Genomic DNA, 13,140 nt, shown 5'->3' on the forward strand with positions numbered 1-13,140 from the left:
TTATCCATCTCTAGAACTTTTTCATCTTCCCAGACTGAAATTCTCTAATCTGTAAACAGTAACTCTCCATTTTCTCCTGCCCCCAGTCCCAGATAACCACCATTCTACTTTCTGTCTGTATAATTTTGACTACTTTGGGCACCTCATACAAGTGGAATCATGTTGTCTTTGTCCTCTTGTGATTGGCTTATTCTGCTTCACATAATGTCCACATTGTAGTATGTGTTAGTACTGCATTGCTTTTTATGGTGGAATAATAATCCATTGTATGTGTAGCTGTTTATCTGTTGTTTAACAGATGGAAGTTGTTTATCTGTTCACCTGCGGATGGGTGTTTTGGTTGTTTCGACCTTTTGGTTATTGTGAATAATGCTGCCAACCCCATAGCTTGAACAACACCAATTTCACCTATGAACATTTATTTTTAACATCTCTTCTGCCCATTAGTAAATCCTGGTATTGATTTAGTTAATACTTTTTGAAAGCTTGCCAGAGCTACCCCAAGTGTATAGATTCCTGTTTGAAGTACTATAAATGGTAACTGCCCCTAAAGGTATAGATTAAAGTTTATACACTCACATGCTTACCAGTGTTTATACTGAAGCCTTTTAAAGTAATTAACTCAAGGCAGTATTACAGAGGCAACAACATTTTCATTTTGTTAATTTGTTTGTTATTCTCTAAACAAATGGAAAATATTCTACATGAGAATTAATTGTTGAGCTACTGGTCTCTTCTGAATGAGTGATAATAATGAGAGATGCCTGCTTGGACTTTGTGATGTGACTTTGCTGAAGATACCTCCATCACCTGCCCCCCAAACATCTTATGTCTCTTTTCCTCCCAGAAAATGTTTTCGTAAGTTTGCTTTTGTCATAACTTAGCAACATTAGATGATTAGACATAGCTTAGAGGCATTAGCAACTGTTAATTACTTGATCTTTCTAAACCTTTACCTCTACTCTTTTTGCCATGATACGAGGAGGTTATACCACCTTCCAATAGATGGATAATTCTTGTTAATTTAACTTTTATGTCTGGAAAAATTTTGAAAATGGTGAAAACTATCTTGCATCTACTATACTTAGTTTGTAATTTACTTAAGTTTAAAAGAATTAAGAGAACATATATGTGCAATGAATTATTTGTTGACACCAATCAGTTATCAATTCCAATAATAATTAGATAATAATAGATCGATTACTTTGAAGAAATCTATTTCCTCTTATCTAGTCATTTTGTGTGTTTACCCATGTGGAGCTTTTGTACTTTTACTTTTTAGAAATTGTAATAGTAAAGAAAAACATTTGATATCCTCATAGCAACATTTTAAAATCATTACTTAGATGTATTTCATATTATAGTTTATAAAATTAAAATATCTGATGAAAATTTGCTAAGCTCTGAGCTAAACCTTCTCCCTATTTTATCTCCTAACCTGTTATCATCATTTCCATTCTTTCAGATGAGGAATTGAGATGTTAAGCATCTCCCTTTCACTTCACATAGCTAGTAAGTGATAAGGTCAAATTACAGTGTCACCTTTTAATACCCATATTAATGTAATTGTTACTTATATATCACACTAGAAATATGAAATCAAAGAACTGAAAATATCAGGAAGACTTGTTATTTTAAAAATCTCAAAAGATATAATACAAAAAAAATTCAAAAATGAATAGCACTTTCATATGGAGTGAAGGAAGAAAAAACCATGGTATCTCGCAGGATGGAAGGTTGTCTATATTATTTGGACACGAAACCATTTGCAGTTTAAGGAACACCCAGCCCGTGTGGAAACTTAAGGAACTACAAGCCCTTTCTGGGTTTATGTGGAAAAAAAAAAAAAATGTAGTGGCCATGTTTCTGGTTCATTGTTAAGCTGTCAGGGTGATTTTGATGTGCAGATACTTAAGTTTTTCTTCTAAGTACTAGAAGTTTAGAGTCATAGAGGCCCGTGTGGAAGTTTAGAGCGGTGGAGGTGCATGTGGAAGTTTGGAGTCGTGGAGGTGCGTGTGGAAGTTTGGAGCGGTGGAGGTGCATGTGGAAGTTTGGAGTCGTGGAGGTGCGTGTGGAAGTTTGGAGCGGTGGAGGTGCATGTGGAAGTTTGGAGTCGTGGAGGTGCGTGTGGAAGTTTGGAGCGGTGGAGGTGCGTGTAGAAGTTTGGAGCGGTGGAGGTGCGTGTGGAAGTTTAGAGCGGTGGAGGTGCGTGTGGAAGTTTGGAGTCGTGGAGGTGCGTGTGGAAGTTTGGAGCGGTGGAGGTGCGTGTGGAAGTTTGGAGCGGTGGAGGTGCGTGTGGAAGTTTAGAGCGGTGGAGGTGCGTGTGGAAGTTTGGAGTGGTGGAGGTGCGTGTGGAAGTTTGGAGCGGTGGAGGTGCGTGTGGAAGTTTGGAGTCGTGGAGGTGCGTGTGGAAGTTTGGAGCGGTGGAGGTGCGTGTGGAAGTTTGGAGCGGTGGAGGTGCGTGTGGAAGTTTAGAGCGGTGGAGGTGCGTGTGGAAGTTTGGAGCGGTGGAGGTGCGTGTGGAAGTTTGGAGCGGTGGAGGTGCGTGTGGAAGTTTAGAGCGGTGGAGGTGCGTGTGGAAGTTTGGAGCGGTGGAGGTGCGTGTGGAAGTTTGGAGCGGTGGAGGTGCGTGTGGAAGTTTGGAGCGGTGGAGGTGCGTGTGGAAGTTTAGAGCGGTGGAGGTGCGTGTGGAAGTTTGGAGTCGTGGAGGTGCGTGTGGAAGTTTGGAGTCGTGGAGGCGCGTGTGGAAGTTTGGAGTCGTGGAGGCGCGTGTGGAAGTTTGGAGTCGTGGAGGCGCGTGTGGAAGTTTGGAGCGGTGGAGGTGCGTGTGGAAGTTTGGAGCCGTGGAGGTGCGTGTGGAAGTTTAAAGCGGTGGAGGTGCGTGTGGAAGTTTGGAGTCGTGGAGGTGCGTGTGGAAGTCTGGAGTCATGGAGGTGCGTGTGGAAGTCTGGAGTCGTGGAGGTGCGTGTGGAAGTCTGGAGTCATGGAGGTGCGTGTGGAAGTTTGGAGCGGTGGAGGTGCGTGTGGAAGTTTAGAGCGGTGGAGGCTCGTTTGGAAGTTTGGAGCGGTGGAGGTGCGTGTGGAAGTTTAGAGCAGTGGAGGCCCGTTTGGAAGTTTGGAGCGGTGGAGGTGCGTGTGGAAGTTTGGAACCGTGGAGGTGCGTGTGGAAGTTTAAAGCGGTGGAGGTACATGTGGAAGTTTGGAGTCGTGGAGGTACGTGTGGAAGTTTGGAGTCGTGGAGGTACTTGTGGAAGTTTGGAGTCGTGGAGGTACGTGTGGAAGTTTGGAGTCGTGGAGGTACGTGTGGAAGTTTGGAGTCGTGGAGGTACGTGTGGAAGTTTGGAGTCGTGGAGGTATACGTAAGAAGTTGCTATACTAATTCAGTGCAGTATTAGATTGTTCGTAGAACTGGAAATGTTCTTAAGAGGTTGCTCATTTATTTATGTTTATATGTCTTCCTGGGAGTGAGAAACCTAGAGAGATGAGGAGATGGAGAATACATAGATAAGTATGGAGAGAGAAAGTGAAGGGACAGCAAGATAATTTAAGTCACTGACAATTGTGCTCACGTGCCCCAGGCTATGAATAAAACTGGGCCAGGATCAGCCAGTTTTGATGCCTTCACTTTCTCAGGGTGATTGAAACTGAAAATAGTATTCAAATAGTCACACAAAGAAGTGGGAGGGCTTCTTTTATATTCCTAAGAAATAAATGATGAAATTAACTGACAGCCACAGAAAAACATCAACCAAAGTAGAGGTAAAGGAACTAACTGATGAAATCACCTACTCTCTGGGTGATATTCACAAAACCCTGTATTGGGTGCTCTGCTGATGTATTTAGTAGTTTCCTGCAGGAAATATTTTCTCTTTATGCACTGCCCTTATCGTCTGTTTCACCATAAACCATAGCTCCACTGAATGTTCTATTTTTTAAATACTCATGGGTATGAAAAAAGAGAACATGGTCAGAATCTTTATTATAATATTCTTTTGTTATTAAGAAAATAATAAATTACAATATAAAAGTCATTACAACACTTAGAGATTTTGCTTGTGGATTTTTAATTTTTGTCCTTATAATTTGGGCTTGATATTTTATAAAAAGGAAAATTAGTGATTGATGGACCATTTGCCTTTGATAGTCAACTTATTCTGTCTTAGGGTCTTCAGCTCTAGAACCATGCTTCTCAGTAGGATGTGGGTATCATAATTACTTTGGGAAAAATTTCACAACTCACATTGTTCCATTTTGGTGGTGTCGAAATCGTCACGTGAAAGATGATCAGGAATACCCTTGTAGTTGGACAGGTTTACTTATAATTTATTGCAAGACCAAGAATATATCATGGAGAGCCATGTCCCAGTAAGAGAGTCTCAGAAGGAATTATAGGATATGGGTTTTGGTTGTGTGTGTTTAGGGGAGGGTGCATAGAGTCAGGGACTCATGCTCGATTGGATGCTGTCGGAAAGCAGAGGTAGTTCTGTAATAAGGTAATTCTCGAAATCTCTAATAAGGCATTTCAATAAGTCTTGCTGACAAAATGGAAGACTAGCACAATGATGAATCTGTGATTAGTAAAGAAGTCCATCATATTAGCCAAGAGAGGAAGTGGTTGGTCCTTTATTTTATTTTATTTTTTTGAGACGGAGTTTTGCTCTTGTTGTCCAGGCTGGAGTGCAATGGCGTGATCTCAGCTCACTACAACCTCCACTTCCCGGGTTGAAGCAATTCTCCTGCCTCAGCGTCCCAAATAGCTGGAATTACAAGCATGCACCACCGCTCCCGGCTAATTTTGTATTTTTAGAAGAGACAGGGTTTCTCCATGTTGGTCAGGCTGGTCTCAAACTCCTGACCTCAGGTGATCTGCCTGCCTTGGCCTCCCAAAGTGCTGGGATAAAGGGGGCGGGGGGCGCTGTGCCTAGCCGCTTGGTACTTTTTGAATGGCACAGTAACCTTGTTTTCTGTGCTTAGACAAAACTATGAAGTGGCCTTACTTGGTTTATTCTTTCAATGTCTCAGGGTAGTCTTGTGTGAGTTTGGCATTCTGTGAGAATGTTTAAGTGTAACAGGAGAATGAGTGTCAGGCTGGCTTCTAAAGGGCAAGGGCTGCTTGTTTTTTCATTCTTCATAGCTACCCCCGACCTCCTCTCTAGGAAAACTGTAGTAACTACTAAGCTTTAATAACATATTTCCAAGTTTTTGTTACAAAATATTTTCATCATACAGAAAAAAGTAAAGATAATGCATTAAGTACCATATATCTATCAAGCAGCTTAAGAAATAAATAATGATAGATAAAAGTATTTGAGTATTTCTCTGAAATCCTAATCCTTCCTAAGAGCAAATTATTCACTTGAATTTGATGTTTATCATTTTCAAGAATAATGCATTTCTTTTTCTTTAAAAAATACATATATATTTACTTTTTGTCTCCTTCATTTCTAGAAATTTAATAAGATATACCTTTATTTTTATTTTGTTTTAATTGGCATAAAATAATTATACAATTATACATATTTATGGGAGGTACATAGTGATCTTTTGATACATAAAATCTATAGTGATCAGAGAGGGGGATTAGCGTGTCTATCATCTTAAACATTTATCATTTCTTTGTGTTGGGAACATTCAGTAACCTCTTTCTAGCATTTTGAAACTATGTAATATATTATCGTTAACTATAATCATCCTACAGTGGTGTAGAACACTAGAACTTATTCCTCCTATTAGCTGTAATTTTGTATCCTTTAACAAATCTCCTTACCACAGACCCCTTACTTTCCTCTATCCTTCCCAGCCTCTAGTATCCTCTGTTCTGCTTTCGACTTCCAAGAGATCCTTTTTTCAGCTTCCATATATGAATGAGAACGTGCAATGTTTATCTTTCTGTTCTTGGCTATGCCACTTAACATAATGTCCTCCAGTTTCATCCATGTTGCATTAAATGACGGGCTAGCATCCTTTTTAAGGCTAGATACTGTTCCATTGTGTACTTATGCCACGTTTTCTTTATCTGTTCATTTGTTTTTGGACACCTAGACTGATTCCATATCTTGGCTATTGTGCGTAGCGTTCCAGTAAACATGGGGTGCAATTGTCTCTTTGATGTACTGATTTCCTGCTCTTCAGATAAATGCCCAGGAGTGGGTGGCTGGATGCTATTTGTAGTCTTTTGAGGAACCTCCATACTATTCTCCATAGATACTACCATAGTTTACATTCCCACTGACAGTATATGAGTTTCCTTTTCCCTGGATCCTCCCCAGCATTTGTTATTTTTGGTCTTTCTGATACCAACCATCCTAACTGGGGCGAGATGATACCTCATAGTGGTTTTGATTTACATTTCCCTATTTCCCTGATGATTAGTCACGTTGAGCTTTTTTTTTTCTTTTCCTTATAATTGTTGGGCATTTGTGTGTCTTTTAATTAGGAACTCAAACACCTAACAGCAAAAAAAAAAAGAAAAAAAAAAAAGAAAAAAAAGATGCTTCAGAACAGCAAAAGACCTAACGTTATACATCCTCGTAAACTTTTTTTTTTTAATTCTACTGTTGTTTGAAGTAGGAGCTTAAGCATGAAACTACACGAAGAATCATGAGACACCCTATGCCTCACACAAGGTCATAGGACATACTTTTATAAGTACCATTAAACATTATAAATGAATTTTAATCACAGAGTCAAGTACTTTGTTCATTTGTTTTCAGTGTCCTACAGTGACTTTAATAGCAGGAGCAATTTGTTGGCTTTATTTAGCAAGACATTGGGTGGATTTCCATTCTTCCCTCCACAGGCTGTGAGAAAGATTTTTGACACTCACTGAGCTGCTTCAATTGGAAATTCACATTTTATGCAATAACAGACCATTTTAATTTCATGAAGCAAAGGATTGGCTTCTACTTGCAAATAGCACTAAAGAAAGCAATATTGTCGAAGTAGATAGATCTCTCGAATTAAATACAAGGCTTTCATTCCTTTTATTCTACGTTTCTGTATAATGTAAGCATTAATTAAACCCATCAGTGACTTCCTTCTTTCTGGAGAATGTTTTCTCTCTGACAAGAAATGTCAACTTAGCAAATGAGACCTACCATTAAAAACACACTCACCTGGACTTAGAGAAAAGCTGGTGCATACCCAGGGACAGACTTGCGGAAAGAGAACCCAAGGGACAGTTCCCATCTTTTCTTGCTTTTGGTGATGGGACTAAGTGTCTTTTGCCTTACTTGAGGTTTCCCAAGACAAGCGTACATAGCTGTATTACATTTTGTGTCATTGTATCACCTGATGTTTACTTGAGGCATTACAAATACAAGCCAGGAAAAAATGCCATGGTATTTTGAAGTTTTTAATGCACCTTCACTTACATGATGAGGAACAGAGACTAAATATCAGGTTCAACTTAAGTCCACCACGTGTTTGGAATGTTAGATACACTGATGTGCTGTGGCCCAGATAGAGTTCATGGTGACAGCTGGAGAAGTAGATGGAACAAGCACCCTAAGATTTGAACAAAGTGTTAGAGAAGTGAAATCTCTAACATCTACCAAAAGTCCTTAGAATGCAATAGTGACATTTCACTTCTCTTTGCAGGGGAACACTTAAGAATCTGTCCTCAGGAATATACATGCTGCACCACAGAAATGGAAGACAAGTTAAGCCAACAGAGCAAACTTGAGTTTGAAAACCTGGTGGAAGAGACAAGCCATTTTGTGCGCACCACGTTTGTGTCCAGGCATAAGAAATTTGACGGTAGGTGAAATGGTTTTCACTTGACTTTGCTATAGGTACACTTTTCTGTGAGAATCTTGGTATCATATGAAAAATATTTTTTACAAAGGGAGCTTTTCTATCCTTCTTAAATATTTATAGCATTGTCTATTTTTAGAAAAGGCATGAGTTTTCTTGACAGTATTTTTTTTTAAGTAATATCTTGGTAAAACCTGGTTTAACAAAGAGCTGTTTTGCATTTGTGCTTTGCCTGTGAGATTATTGTAAAGATTTAGCTCAAGTTTTCATTAAAGGAGTTATAATTCAGCTTTTGTTATACTGCAGCTTGTCTAGTTTTCTTATGGGGATTCTCCCTTAAAAATAAGTGTAACTTAAGATTATTTGAAATATAACATCATATTTGAAGAGGAAAGGCTTGTTTTAAATGTCAGCGACACAGATTCCTTTATTTTAGACTTTGCCATTGCAATCATATAGCACATTTTACATTGCAGTAGTGCATTTTATCTAAGGTTTAGACCCTCTTCTCATATCCTGGTTATAAGCAGTCAATGCTATTTCTATATTCTATTTGTTAAACATTTTTATATTACAAATTATTACTGAAATTTCAGCATTGAATTTTCTCATTAGAACATGAATATTATGAAAATATTCAAAGGTAGTTTGATTCTTTATAAACAGTATCAACAATGATAGCAATACATTTAGTACTTTTAGATGGTGTGTTGTCTTTAGTGCTTTAAGAAATGGATGTACCTTACTATGATTTCTTGTAAACCAGACTTGCACCTTGTGGTGAACCTTCTTTGGGCTCCGTTGTTCCTACAACATTACTCTAGAGCAAAAGAGCTGCTATTAATTTTCTTCTCTCAGTTCAGTCAATGCACAGCAGAGCCAGTTTAGGAAAGGTTGGCCAAAGTTTTTATGTTTCTTTTTTCTTTACTGTGTGGTAGGTAAAATGTTCCATTTTATTGCTGTTTTAAACTATTATAGCAGCACCGATCTTTTTCAAATCGGTTCTCAAGTTTACAGAAGACAGGCCTACCTGGTATTTTCAGTACAAATGATGTGACACTTTCTGTGTAAGTGACTGGGGTTTCATCTTTCTGCAAGTATGTTTTAACATCTTCACATTCTATCTTTGGCTCTCCCTTGTGTATAATTTTATATGTGGATGTATGTGAAAATTATTTTTTATTTAGTGGTGATGCTGTGAATGTTGTTCCCTTAAATGCAACTAGGGAGTACTTAGGGGTTGCTCTTGATTACAGGTTACAAAACCGGTGACATTAGGAGCCCCAGATAGGACTCTGTGTTTGGAGGACTATACTCTATCACTTCAAGCTACAGCAAATTGAACTGTTTTGTCATTTGTTACATGAAGTAGGTGGTAATGATCTGTTGCCACTGATTTTGACCTGTGTCCCTGGGAAACTAATAGACAAACAAAAAACAAAAACTCTAGTGCATTTATAAAGCTGTACTCCAAAGTGATGTTAAAATAATTCCAGGACACTATTCATGGTAGATAATATATATATTCTTTAACAACAACAACAACAACAACAAAATAAATATTAGGTAGCTTTATGGAGAGCTGACATTTTTAAAACAAGTAAAGCCATTCAACAAGACTGAGCCAGCCAGGCGTGGTGGCTCATGCCTGTAATCCCAGCACTTTGGGAGGCTGAGGTAAGTGGATCATGAGGTCAAGAGATCGAGGCCATCCTGGCCAACATGGTGAAACCCCATCTCTACTAAAAATACACACACACACACACATACACACACACACAATTAGCTGGGCGTGGTGCCAGGCACCTGTAGTCCCAGCTACTGGGGAGGCTGAAGCAGGAGAATCACTTGAACCCGGGAGACGGAGGTTGCAGTGAGTCAAGATTGTGTCACTACACTCCAGCCTGGCAACAGAGCGAGCCTCCATCTCAAAGCAAACAAAACAAATCAAAAACAAAACAAAAAACAAAAACAAAACAAACAAAACAAGACTGAGCCTTATACTTCTTGTATTATATCGATAACTTTTAATATCTTTGCATTTCTAGTTTCTAATCCCACATCTGGTTTGTCCTATTAAAGAAACCTCTCTCCACTTTCTCACTTACTCCCTCCCTGTCTCTATATAGGTATATTTTGAATTGTTCTAATGTATCTAAGGGTATGATGTCAATCAGTTTGACAGGATATTGATTTTGCTAAGATTAGATCTGACCTAATCTGACCTAAGAGAAGGATGAATTCTTTAGCAACCACTCATTTTATTGCAGTTGCATTGGGTAGGATGGGAGAGAAATTAAGATTTTTTTTTGGAGGCTTTCAGCCAGAGTGAAAAAAAAAAAAAAGAGAGAATCTAAATGTGATTCTAATAATCTCAACTCCTGAAGCACTTTGACTTAAGATAATAATAATAATCGTCATCATCAATTAAAAAGTCACTGTCACATTTTCTGTTATTTTCGCTGGGCAGATTCATGAGGGTCAGTTATACACTGCTATGATTTATTTTCTTATATCTCAAAGGTGAGTCTGCTAAGTCACCTTCCGTGAATGATTGTGCATTCATGTGGGTAGTTTTCTATTTTTTCCTTTTTTTTTCCCCCAAATACTCTCTCATGTCACTTGTTGATGAATGTCAATTTGACGTGAGCACAAAACTATCTAGTTTCAGTTATAGAATATTACTTTCTTTGAGTTTTATTTTCCCACATAAACCAACAGTACTATGAAGGACTTGGAGTTTATTTTAGTAACTTCCTATTATGTTAGTCATTTTGCATCATTGCTGGAGTCTCTTCATCCATCTTGTCTATTTTGAGGTTCTGCCTCTGTTTCCACTTTCTCAGAAGTCTTAATTTGTCTTTTGGATTGTTGGCTATATGCTCTTTATGAAAAACCACTCCTTAATTAAAATTAAGAAAGTTTGATGAGTTTTCTATTTTTATTAAGTACAGCAGCAATTTAAATTCCATACATGTGATCCAGTCCAATATATATTTAGAGAGGCTAAAGTCAATTGCTGGTAATGATTAATCTCTGGTTATCACTTTTCTTACTGTATGAGAAATGCTTTGATTCCATTTAACTTTTTATTTTGTGGCAGAGGTGACTGTTTTTAAAATTTGAGATTCCAGTACTGTTAACTTAAAACCATATTCTATTTATTGTCTTACTTTCCCTGTCTTTTTAAAATTGATATTTTGGTAACATTTAGAAGAGACACTATAATTTTATAATTTATAAAATTATAAATACTCATCAGATGATAGGAAGTTAAAGTGGAATCAACTTGAGTTATTACCCAACCTTCATAAGTTTCTGTGCTTAGCTCCAAGATTAGCCTAGCATTCATACCTGAGAGGCAACGAATTTTAAAAGCATATACTATCAATTCCAGAAATTTTAATTCTTTGGCAGAGAATTTTCCTATAGCTGTATACCTTTTTAAAATTTTTGAATATAGAATTAAAATGTCATGATAAAAGTCTGTATAATAGAGTTTTCTTGACATTGCTTCTCCAAGGGTCTAACAAGGTATTTGTTGCTTTACCTTTTTCTTATTTCTCCAACCAAATCTCAATTTCTGGCTCTCACGACACATCCCTGTAAGCCCTTCATCCTTTGGTCTTGGTCCTGGCCACTGCAAAAGTTCTCTCCGAACTATAGAGGGATGCTCTGAATATGCTCTATAGCCAAGCCCAGCTTTTCTGTTGCTCCCCAGGATTAAAATTTTGGACAATGACCCAACTTAGTATATCAGGCAGAATGATCACATTACTCCCTTCCTTCTCACCTTCTTCTCCTCTGCCAAACTCCCCAGGCAACAGATAAACACCAGCATATTAAAACGTAGACAAAAGGAGAGTCATCTTTGGGTACTCACTCATTTTTAGCATTTTCGTATTCAGTGACTATCCTGTCAAATTGGCATTCCTGTCTAAGTCCTGTTTTGCTGTTGTGCTACCAAGTAGCTCATGTGTAAGAGGAAATGGAGAACAAGCAAGTAACAGCTAGTAGTAATAGTAACTATTAGCTAGTAGTAATAGTAATAAGAGGCAACATCTGACCCTGTGTCCTGCCGTTCATAGATTTTAACCCTAGGTATCTGAGGCACACTGAATTGCAATCACACAGATATTATAATAAATGGCAGAGTCAGGATTCCATTCCAGGCTGAGCACTCCTGGATCTCTGCTCTCCACTATCTACCACATCATCTTTCCAGTTCCCAGATGTGCTGGCGTCTTGTGGTTAACACCACCAATTCCTCTATCTCACCCTGCCGGGCCTGTCCTGTCCTAGTTATTGTGGGGAGGATGTGGAAATGACTGTCAAGGAAAAGTGGAAGATTTGTTTTTAACTCTAAAAAAAAAAAAAAAACTACCCACCTAAATATAGTCCAGCCCTCAAGGAATCTGGAGGTTTGACAGGGTAAATGACTTGCCAAGTTTCCACTAAGAATGATGAATCCAAGACTGTGACCTAATACTTAAAGCAGAATTAGAAATAGTCATGTTATATATAGGAAGTCAATACTTGGTTGAAATTCTAAATTTTTATTTCTTTTGAATAAATAAATGGATACTGTTGAAAAATTATTGGTATTTCTTTAAAAGGGCAGTAGAAATATTGGTGGGTAAAGAATCCACCCATATCTTTGGGAACGGCAGGAACAGTATTCAACTGGAATTTGTCCCTAAATTAAAGAGGAATGGGTGTTTTTTTGGTAAAAGCCTTTATTGAATCAATGAAGATATATTGTTATTATTATTTTTTTTACCTCACAAAGCCTAGTGGTTTCTATCTTGATGTCGGCACTAACACCCTATCCTCTAAGCATGTCTGTGGAATACGGATTATTCAGAGGCAGAAAGATTTAGTTGAAGGGATATTTTATTTAGGTTCCTTTTTTCCTTTGAATTTATTTGAGCTGAAATGTATTCACATTTGGAGCTCCATATGAACTTTTTTATTTAATGTGTTCCTGGTCTTATTATTTTACTTTACTTCCTCGCTTTTATTAATGTATTTTAATGGTATACATTTGTCCAGAAATTTGGCAGCCAGTGCATTTTTAAAAGCAAAATAAAAATATTGAACAGTAAGTTCTATCCTTATGAAGAACTTATTCTATAGTAACACGCACAGACTACCCACTGAACTGGACGCAGTGATATAATATTTTTACATTGCAAATCTGCTTGTGTTTTGTTTTTAAATATCGTTTCTCATCTATATACTGTAGAGGTGACAGTAACGTAATGATTTCTTTAATATTTGCCCTAATTTTCTCCGAGAATACACTTACTTGAAAAGAGATAAACCCTAAATGGGTTTCCCTATGGTGATAGCATCTTTCATATTTCCTGTCACAAGGGTGAGATT

The 13,140-nt window shown here is 37.9% G+C and overlaps 1 protein-coding gene and 1 long non-coding RNA gene across 8 annotated transcripts in view; both read left to right on the plus strand.

Moving 5' to 3' along the window:
• GPC6 (glypican 6) overlaps positions 1 to 13,140 on the plus strand; it is a 1,170,736-nt gene that overhangs the window by 303,809 nt on the left and 853,787 nt on the right. For all 5 annotated transcript variants that reach the window (XM_050766550.1, XM_050766548.1, XM_050766549.1 and 2 more), the window contains one exon: positions 7,600 to 7,758. In XM_050766550.1, the coding sequence (XP_050622507.1) occupies positions 7,600 to 7,758 (159 nt within the window). The remainder of the gene's footprint in view (positions 1 to 7,599; positions 7,759 to 13,140) is intronic.
• Positions 2,093 to 2,658, plus strand: LOC126940585 (uncharacterized). 3 transcript variants are annotated; one of them, XR_007720816.1, is made up of 3 exons: positions 2,093 to 2,149; positions 2,346 to 2,457; positions 2,570 to 2,651. It is a non-coding gene; the product is annotated as an uncharacterized LOC126940585 (long non-coding RNA). The 3 variants fall into 3 exon arrangements; XR_007720817.1 differs by lacking the exon at positions 2,093 to 2,149 and adding an exon at positions 2,242 to 2,289 and having other exon boundaries at positions 2,346 to 2,429; positions 2,570 to 2,658; XR_007720815.1 differs by lacking the exon at positions 2,093 to 2,149 and adding an exon at positions 2,242 to 2,289.

Source organism: Macaca thibetana, chromosome 17, assembly GCF_024542745.1.
Source record: "Macaca thibetana thibetana isolate TM-01 chromosome 17, ASM2454274v1, whole genome shotgun sequence".
In the NCBI taxonomy this organism is placed as follows: domain Eukaryota; kingdom Metazoa; phylum Chordata; class Mammalia; order Primates; family Cercopithecidae; genus Macaca; species Macaca thibetana.